The sequence below is a fragment of the Furipterus horrens genome, unplaced genomic scaffold (assembly GCF_987537825.1).
Source record: "Furipterus horrens unplaced genomic scaffold, mFurHor1.1.pri manual_scaffold_1, whole genome shotgun sequence".
NCBI lineage: Eukaryota > Metazoa > Chordata > Mammalia > Chiroptera > Furipteridae > Furipterus > Furipterus horrens.
In genome coordinates this window covers 208091421-208108589 of record NW_028327171.1, presented here as the reverse complement: position 1 = coordinate 208108589, position 17169 = coordinate 208091421, and the positions used below count along the sequence as shown (strand labels likewise).

The 17169-nt window shown below is 40.3% G+C and overlaps 1 protein-coding gene across 1 annotated transcript in view; it reads left to right on the top strand.

Moving 5' to 3' along the window:
* AP1S3 (adaptor related protein complex 1 subunit sigma 3) overlaps positions 1–11786 on the top strand; it is a 58804-nt gene extending 47018 nt beyond the window's left edge. Inside the window, exons 4-5 of the mRNA XM_090269152.1 lie at positions 6154–6291; positions 10776–11786. Of these exons, the coding sequence (XP_090125278.1) occupies positions 6154–6291; positions 10776–10811 (174 nt within the window). The 3' untranslated portion in view covers positions 10812–11786. The remainder of the gene's footprint in view (positions 1–6153; positions 6292–10775) is intronic.
* The last annotated feature ends 5383 nt before the right edge of the window (positions 11787–17169 follow it).

Sequence of the window (17169 nt, the reverse complement as noted above, 5' to 3'; positions counted from 1 at the left end):
AAAAATATATTTTCTATTGTTAGCTTTTATTGTTATTATTATTTAGATTTTATTTATTTCTTTTCAGAGTGAGGGGAAGGGAGGGAGAAAGACAGGGAACTATCAATGTGTGGTTGCCTCTCACACGCCCCCAACTGGGGACCTGCCGTGCAACCCAGGCATGTGCCCTGACTGGAAATCGAACCAGTGACACTTGGCTTGCAGACCGACGCTCAATCCACTGAACCACAGCAGCCAGGGAGATCTTGGATCTTGATGTAGGGGATTTTCTTGTTGTGAGAAGAGGAACCCTCTCAGTTTGCTGGATTCTGGTGTCAGCTCGCTCACTAACAAGACCCATATGTGGCCCATCACATATCTCTAGTTTACAGATAAGAAAAAAAAAAAGACACTCAAAAAGGCTAATGGATATATTTATATACTTTGTCGACCCCATGGGGCTATTGTGAGAATCAAAGAGAAACAGGGTAGTTAACAATACTTTGTAAACTGTCAATTCCTATGTAGTTATACCTTGCATTATGATTATTTTATATATAATGTCATACATTTCTGGTGCATAACTTCATACTTTTCTGTATTTACTTTAGAACATAATCCAGTAAGGGAAGGTCCTTCTTAGACTCTATCCCAAAGGATTTAGTTATTGAAATACCAGAAATATTCTTACTACATCACATATTCTGCTCTTAAACCAAATAATAGCAAAACGCAAGGCTTGAAGATCAAAGATCAAGTTAAATTATCACTGTTTCTGCCTTCTGTAAGCTTTCTATCAGAATATAGACACACGAGAAAATGACTTTTAAGAAGAGGCTCATGTGCTGATTAACACGGAAGCCATGTGTGTTTGCATAATTAGATGGAATAAAGTTATTGGAGCATCTGCTGTATGGAGACAGATTGCCTGAGTAATTAGGCAGTAGCTGAAGAACCTGCATTGACACTAACGTTCTCCTGAAATATTTTATTCTCTTATTCTGGGGTACAATAACCCCTTGGGATTAGACTCAAGAAATAACCATATAGTAGCACTTTGGAGTTGCCGCATATGAAATAGCTGCTCATGGATTACATTGTCTATCATGCCAATAAGAACTTGTACATCCATTTCCCTTAGGACTCAGAGATAGTAACAATATGTCCAAATCGTGTGTGTACGGATCCGGATCCGTGCATGTGTAGTGCATCTGGGTGTTTTGTGGGCATTGGGCTTTGCGTACCACCTTCCCTTAGCCCTAGCCCTTGAACTGAGCAGTGCAGTAAATTAATTGCCCCACGGCTGGTGGGGAGCCCTACAGGCTTGGGGTTGGGTGGCTGCTTTGAGAGTGGGGTATGATACATTCTCAGAGAACTTGCATTAGTGTCTGTCAGGTTCCCTTGCAGAATTCTGGCTGCTGGCTTCTCTTAACGAGGCTCTCGTCTGTCTTGGATTCCTGCTCTACACCTGCCCTGAACGCTGAGGTTCCTCAGTTCTTGCTACTGTAACTCCTGACTTCCTGCTTCTTTCGACCTCGGGTAACTGCTTACTTCTCATACCTTCTTTTGTGTGCATGATGTCTGTGTTCCCTTTTTGTTTATCTAGATTGTTTGCCATTGCAGAGTAAAGCATATTTTTACTTATCCTGTTAAACATATACTTTTAAAAATAAAAATGGATTGCGTTATGAAAATTATTCCACAACTTTATTTTCCTCTTACAAGTCTATCTTGGAGATATTCCCATATTTCTCCATGAAGTCTACCTCATTCTTTCCAACTTCTACATAGAATCTCCATGGTATACCATCCCATACCCAAGCAGGACACTATTTAAGCAGTTCCCTTATGGATGGACTTTGGGTTGTTTCCAATTTTTATTATAATTGAAGCTTCCATAATTTTTGTACTTCACATGTATATTATTGTGCACTAGTTTGAACACAGCATAGAAATAAATTCCCTGTGGGATTGTTGGGTCAAAGGATTTGTACATTTAAAGTTGATAAATACTGTAAAATGGCCCTCCAGAATGTCCTATAAAATTTACAAATTCCACCAACAGTGAGTGTGAGTACCTATTTATCCATAGTCTCACTAGCAATGGTTTTTCTTAATTATCAGATGAAAATTAATTTAATCTGAATTTTCATGATTACTAGTGAGGTTGTACATCTTGTATGTATACTGGTCTTTTCCATTTTTTGCCTTGTCTATGAATTGCTTTTCAACAGCTGTTTTTGTTTTTCTGTTGTGATGCTTATCTTAGGGATTTGTGAGAATCTTTTCTGCATCATGGATGCTATTCTTTCCCCTCTGTTATCTGTATTGCAAATATTATCCCCCACTCTGTTGCTGTACTTTTGTTTAACCTTGTTTATAGTGCTGGGCCCTCAATGTACTCTGATCTTGCCACATTTTGTACTGTCATTCAAACACCTGGCATGAGTGTGTTCTAGAAGTAAAAGATAGTGTTCATTAGCTGAGAATGTGTGCTTTTATTATGGCTTCCTTTCTCTGATAGCTGATCTTAACAGGGAGCCTTAAAGGTCTGAATAGACTTATCTTAAATTGGTATGTGTGTGTGTATCTATATATGTATATACTCATATACATATATCATGTATGTATGCATATTTATCTGTGTGGAGAAAGAGAGACAGAGAGAGAGGGAGACTCTTGAAGGGGAGAGATAGATATAGATATAGTATATACATACTTGTTGATTCGGTGCTGTTTTTCAGTAGATGAAGAGACCATATAACCTTTGAAGCTAAGTTAGATGAGCTCTTCTGAGTTGCCCATTTATTATAGCGCTTTTACATTCATTTGTTATTATGCTACTAGATTCAATTGGATCTGTCAAAATAGACCATTTTCCTCGTGGAATCTGCAAGCTCATTGAACTAAATCCTGAATGTAGGGAGGACTTTGTTAATTGACATCCATTTTATGTAAAGTCACAACATTCAATGGCACCAGAGGATTGTTAATCTCAGAAGCCCTTAATCCTCAGCTTCCTAGAATCCGGACCTGTGTGGTGGCTGACTATTTATTCTGCAAACATTGACTGTGTTCCTCTATGTGCCAGGTATCAGGGATGTAAAGATGACCGAGACAAGGTCTGCGCCTAAGCTCCATCTGTTGGGGGAGTGACGCATAAGGAAGCCTAAACTAGTGCATACAATGGGTGAAAGGAAAGAGGATTTGGGGAAAACACTGTGCTTCTGACTTTTGAATTGGGCCTTGAGAAATGAGCTTGGTTTTGCTAGAAGAAGAAAGGAAAGGACATTTAAGGAACATTCCAGGAATTGCTGGAATGCAAAGGGCCAAGGCCCGAAAGGACGCAGGGAGTTTGTGGAATGTATGTCTGCAGTAAGGAGTGAGGGCTGGCACGGGAAGCCAGGGAGCAGGGCCTCAGGTGGGTTCTAAAGTCTCCTATGAGCCACGCCGAGGAACTAAAACTTGACTTGCATATAAAACCTCACACAGAAGAGGAACAAGATCAGCATTTTAGGAAAGGATTAGTGGCCATTAGCCTTGAGCAGACCCAGACGCCACCTAGAGGGCCATTGCAGTGACCTAAAAGTCGCAGGCCTGAGCAATAGCTGCGACAGTGAAGACAACAGGAAGGGGTTTATTTCCACGATGGAATCAACAGGAATTGGCAGCGGATTTGAAAGGCATGAGGCCAAGGGAGGGAGAAGGATGAGGGGGAGGGGAAAAGAAGTCGAACTGTAGAATGAATTAGAATGGGCTACTAAATGGAGGGCGCAGTTACTAAGGAGAATAGGGCTAGAGGAAAAAGAATGAGCTTGAGTTAGGTGTGGGACCTGGTGACTTAGACTGCGGAACATCCAGGCCGAGATGTCTACCTAACAGGTGAGTATATTGGAGGAGGCATCCAGGTTGTTTAAGCCACTCTCGTGCTAGACAATCGTATTGACAATCTTGTTGTCAATGAGACTGTCGATGTAGAGAGTCAAAGAGATTGTCGAGGAGAACACATGAGTTGCAAGGAGAATATAAGTCTAGGAGATTATGCATGTATCTATTCTCGTGAGAGACACCAATATTCAAGACAAAGCTGGATTATTAGAATGTAGGCAACATGGAAGAGAGGGGTTTGTTTTGCTAATTGTTATGTCCCAAGTACTCCATAAATGCTTCTTTTGTAAAAAGAAAACACTTTATTGTTCAATTACAGTTGACAGACAGTATTATATTAGTTTCAGGTTTACAACGTAGTGATTATACATTTATATACCTTATGAGGTGATTCGCCCAATCAGTCTAGTACCCCTCTGAAATACTTCTTAAGCAAATGCAAGGTCGAGGTGAAGATAAACCATTCAAGGAGCCCGAAGAAGAATCATCAGAGATGGAAGGAGGGGACAGGCACGGATTGGGATTGCCAGGGCCAGGGAGCAAGAGAGGAAATTTCAAGGAAGAGATTCACCCCGTGCTCCGGTGCTGCAGAGAGGGAGAAGTGGGGAAGGAGAAAACTTGCAGTTAGCAGACCTTCAGGGGGGTGTGGGAATGGTGTTCCACGTCAGTGAGCTGCGGGATATGCCGGAAGGAAAGAGCAAAGAGAGTGCCCGAGTGGCCGTCTGGTTAAAGAACCGGGAATGAGCGTCCTTTGGATTGTGGAGAGTGGTTTTGCCACTTGCTCCACTGAACAAAATGTGTCAGACTCTGCTGTGGTCCATGACTGTGACAGTGACGTCGGTTCTCCACATGTACAGCATCATTAACATTATCTGGGAACCCGTTAGAAATTCAGACTCTCGAGGGTTTTTTGTTTTTTTGTTTTCATTTGTTTATTATTTATTTATTTATTTTTTCATCACCATTTGGTCCCTGTCTACCCCGCCCTGCAATCACCACACTGTTGTGCACGTCCATGATCCTTTTTTCCTTTTTGCTCAATCCTCCCACCCCCTTACGCTGCTCCCCCGCCACCCTTTGCTGTCTTTCTGCTCTCTATTCTTGAGCCTGTCTCCATCTCTATTCTTCAGTTTGTTCATTAGATTCCACATATGAGTGAAATCATACGGTACTTGTCTTTCTCTGGTTGGCTTATTTCACTTAGCGTAATGTTTTCCACATCCATCTGTACTGTTGCAAAGGGTAAAATTTTCTCCTTTTTTTATGGCTGAGTAGTACTCCATTGTGTAAATGTCCCATAGTTGTTTTATCCACTCATCTACTGATGGACACTTGGGCCGCTGCCATGTCTTGGTGATTGTAACTAACGCTGCAATGAACACAGGGGTGCTTGTGTTCTTTCAAATTAGTGTTTTAGGTGCCTTAGGATATACTCTCAGATGTATTTTTTGAGGTATCTCCATACTGCTTTCCACAGTGGCCACACCAATCTCTATTCCCACAAACTCTCATGTTTTACCCAGACCCACTAAATCAGAAACTGCAGAAGAGTGTGTTTTAATGAGGCATCTGGGTGATTTAGACACATTCTGAAGGTTGAGAGCCTCTGGCCTGTAACATAATTTTGAGAAAAATGAGCACAACTGAGCTCTGAAGTGTGTGTTTCTGGGGGTCCTGAAGCGAGGGGCCCAGATTTACGGCAGGAGAGACAAAGTGCTGCCCTTGTCTGATGAGCAGTGGGGTCCCGCTTTCAATTGTGCAGATCGAAAGATGATCTGAGCAGCCTCATTCCCCCACTGAGTCTCAGATTTCTTGCGGTGATGTTAAATATTATGTGGGGATATGCTCTGTTTTAATATAATTTAGTTATAAATATTTTTATTTATCTTTAGAAAGAGGGAAGGGAGGGAGAAAGAGCGGCAGAGAAACATCGATGTGTGAGATGTACACTGATTGGTTGCCTCTTGCGCGTGCCCAGCTGGGGACCTGGCACGCAACCCAAGCATGTACTCTGACCAGGAATCAAACCAGTGACCTTCCAGTTCTCAGGCTGGTGCTCCATCCACTGAGCCATACCAGTCAGGGCATACTACTTTTATTAAAGGCCTACAATATCCTGGTTCTATTTTCTGTCCTTAGCATGCTATCTGATACTTCTATCTTTGGTATGCCTCATGGGTGTAACTTGGAAAAGTTTGAGGTACTGGCAAGTGAAAAAGTTTGAAATATTGGTAACACCACTGCACATTTATCAAAACATTTGCGGTTGTTGTTTTGTCCTACCAGGTCTGTGAGCTGGATATCATCTTTAATTTTGAAAAGGCTTATTTTATCCTGGATGAATTTATAATGGGTGGAGAAATTCAGGAAACGTCCAAGAAAGTTGCTGTTCAAGCCATTGAAGATTCTGATATGTTACAGGAGGTCAGTATTCAGTTTCTCATGCAATAGGAAACGATGATGATGATGATGATGATGATGATGATGATGGGAAAAGATGATGATGATTATGATGATGATGGTGATGGTGGTGGTGGTGATGGTGGTGATGATGGTGGTGGTGGTGGTGATGGTGGTGGTGGTGGTGGTGATGGTGGTGATGGTGGTCGTGGTGGTGATGGTGGTGGTGGTGATGGTGGTGGTGATGGTGGTGGTGGTGGTGATGGTGGTGGTGGTGGTGGTGATACTGGTAGTGGTGGTAATTATATATTAGCCAACATTGAGTGCTTATTCTGTGCTGGGTACAGTTTCTTAGCAACTGATGTAGTAACTTATTTAATTATCACAACAACTCTAAGAGGTAAGTAGTATTGTTACCCTCATCTTAAAGATGAGTAAACTGAGGCACAGAGAGGTTAAATGACCTGCTTAGCATCACACAGCTAGTAAGCGTGGAATAAAGATTTGAACCTAGGCAATTGGGCTCCAGAGTCTGCTTTTCATGTTTGAGCTTTTAGTGAGAATACTTCACTATCAGAAAGCTATCAAGTACTTGGTGATATTCTTTTCAAGAATAATTTTGTGAGGGGTATAAAAAACTTTCATTAATATACCTGTGCTGCCCTGGGAAAGAAGAACAGCAGTACATTGTTATTTCATTTGCCAGGGCTATTAGAGCTTTATTATTGAAGATGCATTTATCATTTTAATTAAAATTTCTTACACCTCCTCAGGAGGCTTTATGTGTGCTCCGATTTGCATAAATAAATTGGGAATACCGTGGCTTGCTTTCCAACGTATAATTGGATCCTGAACATCCCTTTAGTTATGCTCCGGACTCTGTGATACTCATATAAAATAGAATGGGGTTTATCTTTTAGATGTAGTCCAGACTTACATGAACCTAATAAAGGAACTTACCTACATGACTCCCTTCAGTTTTCCCAGGGCCACTGTGAGAAATAGCCATTCACGCCACCTACCTTTGTCCTCCTAAATGAGGTGACCCAACCCAGCTCCACCACCTCTAGGTACCTATTCCCACAGCATCCTTGGACCTTGCATCTTTCTGTTTTCATAACAGCAGGGCAAGGGATTCCAGAGTGTGATAGTGTATCTTTGGAAAATTGCCTTTAAAGCCATTCTTCCTGCTGTTTGAAAGTAATAGACAGGCTAAGTTAATAAAACATCATGAGGTATGATTTCCCAGCAGCTGTGGTTTGCACATCTTTGAGCTGATGACTGGTTGCTGCGCATCTTGGGAAGCAGTCTTCAGACACTGAGGAAGATGTCTGTTTGAGTGGTACCCATCAGCCTCTGCCTGCGCCCCTTAGGAAGCTGATGCTTTTATTACTAGAGGTGTTCTCACCTCAGAAAATGCGCATGGACTTTCTCATGTTCACGTGACTCTCTCCAAATGCCATAGGAAGGGAATTCTACAAGATATTTGAGAAAGCTGTGGTTTGGAAATTCCACAGAACAACCTTGGCTAAAATATGCCAGAGGGTTATTTATCATTTTATCCCTAGGGTCCTTACTGTGGAATCTCCTTATAGGAGAAACAGACTTTAAACAGGGTCTTTTAGCCCTTGAGTAATTAAAGCGTCTTAAATTGGAGCCAAGACACAGAGGAGTTATTTTGAGTTCCCCCTTCTGAAGGAAAAAATTTTAAAGAGCATGCAGTGTATCTGGTAATTTTACTGCCATTTAAATCTGGGGAGCAGGTATTTCAAGAGAGAGCCCTTTCACAATTAACCACTAACTGGTAGTTCATGTCCCCGGTGATTGAGTGGAAGGTGCTGATGGGTAAGTCCCGGGACCCTCCCTTTTGCCCCGTCCTCACAGTGAGCAGGCAATGCCATGACTGCCCTCTGACTCTCACTGAATTAACAGCACCTGCCAAAATGAAACAGCATTTTCAGTATTCTGATACAGGCTTCCAGTACTTAAGCTAAATCAGTGAACGTTTGGGGAGCTGGTTGAAAAATTGACTTTGTATATCTGGTTTGCTGTGTACGTCCAGTCAGAGAAGCTTAGAAGGAATGAGCACAAGTGATATCATTGCATAAAGAAAGAAAAAAAATCACCGCTTTCCCTTTTTTCCTGTCCTCGGGACCTAAGCACATATCTGTGGTTACTAAAGGTTAAGGGAGGCCTTTATAAGTTTGCTTTCACTTTTAGTGCAACTGGAAACCTGCAAGTGGCCCCTGGGACTTTCCCTTAACCCCTGCCTAATAAATGGCTGTCTCCCATAGTTAGTAAGAAAAGACACAGTCTTAAAACTCCAAAAGCTGAGAGTTTATTCCTTGTGTATGGGGGCATGATGTTAATAATATGGAATTAAATGAACAGTTTAATCGATTGGAGATGATTTCACCTTATCTTGAAGGTAACAACCAAGAACTGTGGGGGACAGGTACACAGTGATCAGAAGGAAAAAAAGACTTGGAAAGAATATAGTGACCCTGAATGGTAGAGGCTGCAATTTCTGAGGTTACCTGGAGATGTTTTGACCACAGAATAAGAAAGCATGTTGAGAAGGGAGTGGCAAGTGGTATCTCATTAGCTCCAGCAATAGGATACCTTGCGTGGATATGTGTGTTGATTCATGAGAAGTGAATAGGTGCATCCTTACACCGTCACCCTTAAAGCAAGCCCCTGTGAACAGCCCAGCCACCCCTAATGCAGTAAGAGGTTGTAGCATGTGCAGCGCTGAATGCCCAAGAGACACCGCAGCGCCGGATGGGTAACAGGAGGGATCCCGGGATACACACTGGTCATCTTGTGAAATTCCAGGCAGGGCTCTTTGAGGTTGTGCCAGCCTTCAGAGTCTGTTCCAACCATTCAAGCAGCAAGCTCGAGAGAATTGCAGCCTCATACATGACTGGTTCGTGTAGCATGGCTTAGGAAGGGCAGCCCGTGCAGTCTTCAGCAGACCGAGTTAGGGATGGGTGGGACTCAGCGCCAGTAACTAGAGGCCAATGAACTGGGAAGTTAGTGAGAGGCCAACTCGGGGATCTTTTGCTGGCCGAGGCCCCTTCCAAGGCTGCAGGCTCAGATGGCCAAGTTCATAAAGGTATCTGAACTGCAAAGAATATGTAGCCAGACAATGAGTACGAAGTATTATAGAGGTAGTGTCAGGCACTTGATGCTGTCCTTCTGGATTTTGCCTATGTCATCTTTAAAAGATTTGTAATCTGTCTTTTTCCCCCTCATTTTTAATAAGCTTTATGCCCAATTTTGTATTTGTAACTTTGTATTTTTTTTAAATGCTATGCATTTTAGTTGCCACAGAACAGGCATGGGCCGCTGGCCAATGTGATACCCTTGCTGAGTTTAAAGAATGGGCAGCTCCTGTAATAGGAGACACAGAGCAGAAGTCTTAGGTGTGGGCTCTCCTTGGCCAGCGCTCACCTAGGAGGTGAAACGGCTTGAGAGGGCGGTAGGATGATTCACCACAGTATTTTCCATGGTGAACACTGGCAATCTAAACAGAGCTGGAGGGAACCGGTTAGAACACCTGATTTGTAACCCTAGTATCCTCTGAGCAATCGTGCTTGGCCTTGGTCTTGGTCTGTTTGGCCCACGCTGGTTTATTTTCTTCCTGGGAGGTGCAAATGAATCACATACCCTGGGGTTCAGACCTAAGAATGCACTGAGCATCACAGATGGAGCTGTCAGAGGCAGGGGTGTTACCTAAGGCTCCCCCTTGATCTCCCGTATTGATTTAATCCAGGGGCCACTGTATTGCAGACGAATATATGTTACAGGAAAGAGTGCCAAAGTCCATCCATCGTGCATGGGGAAGGGCTTGCATCATCACTGTAACTTTGAACTCAGCCTGTAACTGTGAACCCACTCAAACATGACAAAAAAATGCTGGAAAAAAAACTAAGGCTTTGTGGTATATTAGCAAACTTGGTAACTGTTGAGGAAGATGGAGAAACATAATTTGTATACTTTGGAGGAAAGCCTCTTCAAAAATACATGGCAGGAAATCTTGAGAATTATGGTTACTTATTCATTATAGCCTGGCAATAAGTGTAAGAAAGATGTCGGTACAATATCTGTAACAATAAATACGTTATACAACTAGAATTCGGATTTCTCTCCTACATGTGCCTGGCGATAGTCCTTGCGATAGTTTTAGCAGACACCCTTATCTGAAGTCAGGAGTGATATCTTGCAGCTGTTGGTTGCATGACTCTTGTCAGGCATTAAGTTTATGATCCAGCTTAGTTTCTCCTCAGTAGAGCATCAGTTCCAGCCATGTGAGTGTGTATGCAAATTATATGCAAACTTCGCACCATCTTTCTTGATTAGAACACAGCGATTTATGTCCACATGTACTTTTCAAAACTATTTTTCAGTAATGGCAAAGGAATAAGTAAAAGCACAAAAAAGATTTCACTGTCTGCTAAAGGATGTGGCTTATGGAAAAGCCGTTCTAATCAACTGTTCTCTTTCAGACCCTGGAAGAATACATGAACAAGCCTACATTTTAACTGTACACCTTCTTGAAGATTCTGCGTGCTAATTGCCTTGCCTCCAGTGACTGGATGGAACCTCCAGCACTATGCCAAAAATAACTTAAAAGGGATTTTTTTTTTGTTAGCTAGCAGAAGTTAAAGTTGTTTAACATGATATATTTATCATTATTACATGTCTGTATTATATTGTGTATGACTGCTTACTGTAGCTCTGGATGTTCACATAATTGCTTCATAACTCAGTAGACTGAACATTTGTTTGTGTTAGCTCCAGGTACTGTGTTAAGCTAATTTAAATACATTTGTTGTACTCTGTCTTTGCTGCATTTGGTCCTCTGCTGACAGGCTGAAAACTGAATTTTAGTAATCCGGAATTTAGAATGTAAAGTAGCAATACTTTTTCCTAAATATTTGGCTTTTAAAATTGTATGGTAGACAATTTAAAATTATTTTGATAATCTAGAGTTTATACATAATGCTAGACATTTTAACACACTTAATAATAATGCGATTTCAGTCCTGATACAACGTATCTAATTTAATGTCCTGAGTTTATTTATCTGTCAGAGTTGGAATAAAAGAAAATAACCAAAGATAGTATAGGGGTGAAGTGTTTTTGAGGCCTTGGAAGCTGCTCTCGTGGCTGAGGTTTTAATTTTACCTTTTAATTGAGTATAAAAGCACAATAAGGTCATGTTTTCTACAGGTTCTATACATTAATTAAGGTTTTTAGGCATCTGGAGTACAGTGTCTATAACTTCCCTTATTAAAAAAATAGTATAATAGAGATTAATAACATTAGTGATAATTAATATTACTACTACTTTTTTAATATTCTTTTATATTTCAAGTACTTTTAGTTGCTTGAAAGATTTAGTTTCAACTATGTGTTAATGTATAGCTAAGATATTTGAAGACTTACTATTTATTAGGTTTACTTAGAACATTTAATACAGGGCAGGCAAAAATAAGCTTATAGTTGTCCAAATGGGAAATAATGCACTAATTAATAACTAATAATACAAGAATAAACAGTTGCATGTACTCACAACTGTAAACTAAGTTTGCCCCACCCTGTATTACTGTTATATGGTGGATGCCTTTCTCTTCCTTCACCCTCCTCCCAAATATTTGCTGCTATTATTATTGTGAATATGTCACATTCATGCTTCCTGGAATGAAGTTCTGTGTAACCAGGTACTGAATGGGATCAGACATTGTATGGAAATAGCTTTGTAATGGTTTGTCTGCCTGGCCCACTTTTGATATCTTACCCCTGTGTGTTCAATGTTAGTGTTGAGGTCTGGTGTTAGTGACACTGGAGTGGGTGGGAACCCTTGAGTGCTTTTTCTAAAAGTGTGATTTCTATTGGATTATCCAGGGGATCCAATAGGGCAGACCTTTAGAGAACAGGAGGGAGAAAGGTTCTCCTTGATTTCTCTTACTGGAGGTATTTAGGGAAGAACAGCAAGGCGGGAGCAGAACGGAGGGAAAAATTGACCAGTTCCTCACTATAACTGCTATTAAATGGAAAAAACTCAGATTAGTATGTGAAATAATTATTGGGCTTTCAACATCTAACATTTCCTCAGTTAATCATGTAATTGCAATCACGGCATCAGACTGAAGTTTAACTGTTGTTTTTGATCATTTTGTTTACTTACAGTCTTCAGTTTGTGCTTTAGCTTTTTGGCGTTGTTATTAATATGGTGGAACTCTATTTTTAAAAACAGTTTTGTAAAAATGGACTTTGAACATCATTTTCTTTTTTTTATGTGCTACGTATTCCAGGGAATTCCATCTTAGACCGTCTAGCTATAGACAGGGCTTCTTGGGCTTCATGTCAGCATCACACAAGGAAAATGAATGTTATGCAGTATGACACCCTGGGCTGAATTTGAGGGACTTTGAGGACATCTTATATGGGTGTTGGTGAAAAATAATCATTATGTTTTCTTTATATTATATAATTATAATAAAACTACCAAGTGAAAGAAAAGATAATAAATATTAAATTTTATAAAACTTTTGAATAAAAATGTTTTAAAATTTTTACTTGAGGAACTTGAGTGTGCTTTCCTGAATACATGTTTCTAAAAAATCAGATTTCATGCTTGAAATTGCTCCTCATAATTCCTGGTAAAGTCCCTTTAATACGACCTCTTCATTTTCTTCCTGCTATCATCACAGAGAAACTTCACAAGCAGGTGACAGCAAACGAGGGAAAATACTTTGTTCCCCTTGACTTCTTTCTTGCCATTCTCCCACATTTTGATAACCTAATCTCTTCACCAATGGTTAATGATGCACTCATCCTTTAAAAATAGTAACTCCTTTTCTTTCATTAAGTTATGTAAAGTTGGCATGGATTGTGATGAAGCAAATGAATTTTTATAATCACATATATTTATTTTTTTTAAAATCATTTACTTTTATTGTGTTTCTTTCCATTACCATTTATGTCTCCACTACCCTCTTCCACCTCCACCCACTGAAGCAGCATGAGGGTCATCTCACATTTGGAACCGAGTGTTCTCGTAATTCTTCCTTTTCTCCAGCCTGAATGTTTTATTTACTTCAATATTACCAACTAAATTATGCTGACATCTTTCTAATAAACATCCATTTAACACACAGGATGAATGAACATCTTAAACATCTGCGAGTATAAAATATGAAGCAAAGTTCTTTTGTGCGTTATGACAACATCTGGTGTAGCTCATAAGGCCCTGCTAACAATGGCAAAGGCCCGCAAAGGTCACACAATTGCAGAATTGCTCATTTTACCAGCCCCCGTGAAAACTCAGCATTTCCAAAGGAAAGAGAAAAAACGCCCCTTTTGAATAACACTAGTAGCAAACAGAGACAGAACATGTCAAAGACATGGAAATAATTCTAATCTAGAAGATGATTAAATCATAAATGTATCATCTCAGATTAATCTACTTTTGTTAAGAACTATGTTAAGGAGAAATGCTTAGAATAATAGTTATTCTGTAAATAGCAAAACAAACCAGTGAACAAAATAGTAAATTAACACTTTGGAACAATTACATTATAATGGCAATGCTACATAAACTAACACTGAGGGCACAAATTCAAGGTGAAAACCTTGAGATTTAGTTAACATCTGAGTTTATTCACAAAGAACTAAATAAAAGGTCATTGGGAGGCCTGAATTCCATATTAAGTAGTGCTATCAAAATGTGACTCTAATACCACCCCACTGTTACAGCCTTTCTGTTTCTCACCTTACCTGACCAAAATAGATGATCATTGTTTAATGCCAAAGTATGTTGTCTATGAGTTTTTTCAAGTTTGTCAAGATTTACATAAGAATTGAAAAAAAAAAGTTAATAACCCTCTTTTTGGAAGTTATTGAAAAACAGTCACTGGCTTGCTGTACTTACAGTCCAGAGCCTCTGATTGAACTTAATCCAAAATTGCGGGTACCGCGTGGAAAAATGTATTAACATTTCCTGAAAAGTAAACTTAAACACAGTTCACCAGTGATATTTCATGGGAATGATAATGTGAATTCTAAAGAAGAATTATTAAGTGCAGAAGAACATCTGTGTATGTTTGAAGAAAAGCTTTATCATTATGTTAAGAAATTTGATATGGAAAAATATTTGAATAAATTGAAAATTGATTTGCTTTTCGTGGACGTGGGCAACACTGTGGCAACTCTGGGGGTGCAGGGGGTGAAGGTGGAAGAGGGTATAGGGGAAATAAATGGTAATGGAAAAAATTCAATAGAAAATTTTAAAATATGTATATGATTATAAAAATTCATTTGCTTTATTACAATAAATGCCACCTTTACATAAGTGAATGAAAGAAAAAGTTTTAGAGAATGACTACGTCATTAACTGTAGGTAAAGAGATTAGATTATTAAAATGTGGGTGACTGGTGAGAAAGGAGTAAACAGAAACAAAGTTAGACTTGGATGCCCTGGCTGGGTGGCCCAGTTGGTTGGAGCAGCGTCTTACACACCAAAAAAGGGTGCAGGTTCCATTTATGGTCAGGCGCCTACCTAAGTTGTCGTTTGGAGCCCTGGCTGATGTTTCTCTCTCCCTTCCTCTCTAAAAAAAAAAAAAAAAAAAAAATCAATAAAAACATATCTTCAGGTGAAGATTTTTTTTTAAAAGAGGCGGGCTTTGGCTAATTATAATATTAAAAGCCAAACTGAGGACTTCCGGCCAAGATGGAGGCTTAGACGGACACGCTAGGTCTCCCTCTACAACTAGAGAGGAATACAACTACTTCAAAACAAAGGATAACTAGAAATTCCAGAAAATAAAACTACACGGAAGTCCAACATATGAAGTTATAAACCAGCGGTGCCATTTGGGCAGGTGAGAGTTAAAGAGGGCAGTGCTGTTTGCGGTGGCACCTGGACAGCGGCGGGCGGCGAGGAATCCCGCCTGCAGTCAAGCCCCTGGCGGTGCGCGACCCCAGCGCTGGGGAAAGCAGCCACCGCATCGCCTTGAACAGTGAGGCCCAGGGTGGCGGGAGGACGGATCCCGGTCTCCTAGCTGAATAACTGTGTGAAACCATCTTGGACCCCCGCCCCCAAAGAAAGAAAGCACCATAGGGCTGCGAAATAGGTCGCAGACAGGCGCCGGGCGCTGACTTGTGACGCCAAACGGCGCCAGTCGCTGGGTCATTACGAGTACACAGGCACTGCCCCGGACAGCCGGCCCAAGAAAACAAAACGCATCTGTCAAAATGTGGCAGACAACTATAGAAATCCCGGTGACACAACTCACCAGGCAGCAGATAGAGAACCTGACAGATGAACAGATAAGAAACCTGTCAGAGGCTCAGTTCTGGGCCATTGTTATCAGGTGGCTTACAGAATTCACAAAAGAGCAGGAAAAAGATAAGAAAGAAGCGAAAAACTTTCATAACGAAAGGAACAAAACCGCATACGAGATAGATGGTGAGAAAAAAAAATCCAGAGTTCATTTCAACAAACTGGAATATGGAGAAGGAACAAGCAGTCAACCAATGCAGCGAGAGGAAATGGGAAGCAACAATGAGAGGATCAGAAACCTCTGGGACGGCTATAAAAGGCCCAACATAAGAATCATTGGTTTGCCAGAGAATGAGGAAGATGAACTAGAACTTGAAAAATTGAGTGAAAATATAATAAAGGAGAACTTCCCAGACTTGGGGAAGGGAATAGACTTGCAGGTCCAGGAAGCAAGGAGAGTTCCCAAGAGACTGGACCCAGGGAGAACCACCCCAAGACACATTATAATCAAAATGTCAAAAATTAAAGATAAAGAGAGAATCTTAAAAGCAGCAAGAGAGAAGAAAAGAATTATGTACAAAGGGGTTCCAATTAGACTATCAGCTGACTTCTCAAGGGAAACCCTACAGGCAAGAAGAGACTGGCAAGAAATATTCAAAGTAATGAAAATCCAAAACCTACAACCACGAATACTCTATCCAGCGAAATTGTCATTCAGAATAGAAGGACAGAGAAAGTGTTTCCAGGACAAAATAAAACTGAAAGAGTTCATTAGATCCAAACCACTGTTAGATGTTAAAGGGACTGGTTTAAAAAAACAGAAGCTAGGGAGATGAAACAAAGGCAAACTAAATAGGCAACGAGAGTGGAAAAGGAACTGTGGGTACGGGAAGCATATTGGGGGGAGGTCAACAGGGAGGGGGAATGGGGAAAGGGAGGGAGATGATATAGGAATTGGGGATCAAGGTAGGAGGGAATGGAATAGACGGAGAGAGGTTGGGAGGAACTGTATGCACAACTAATGGACATAATCTAAAAGGGGGGGACAACTGGAGGGAGGGGGGCCACCGGGTGGAGGGGAGCAGAGGGAAGGGAAATTGGCACAAATGTAATATTTTAATCAATAAAACACATTAAATCTGAAAAAAAAAAAAAAAGCCAAACTGAAATGGAAGATGGGTGAATAAGCCAAGACACATTAAAAAAAAAAAAGGAATAAAATCAATTATGTTCTACTTGGAATACTTAATCCAATGTGATAATAATAATAGTTGTAAAGAAAACAATTTGTACATACTTTCTCTATTAGTTGAAAATCTTAAAATATAAGAGCGTAGAGAAAATTAAGTTGAAAGAAAACTTAAACCATAAAGTAAAAATCAGACAAGTTCATTTTAGGAAGTGTTAACATGTATAGACACTTATTCAAGTCCTCTCTGTTCTCTGTGCATTCTAATCTTATGAGATAAAACATAATTGGTGCATCTAGGCATTTTTCTGAGGCAGCCATCCAAATACTTCAAATATAATTTAAACTCTTGAATTTTTGAATTGATGGAAAGTAGTGGCTTAATTTTCTTATTCTAAATCTACATGATTTTCAGCCATCAGTT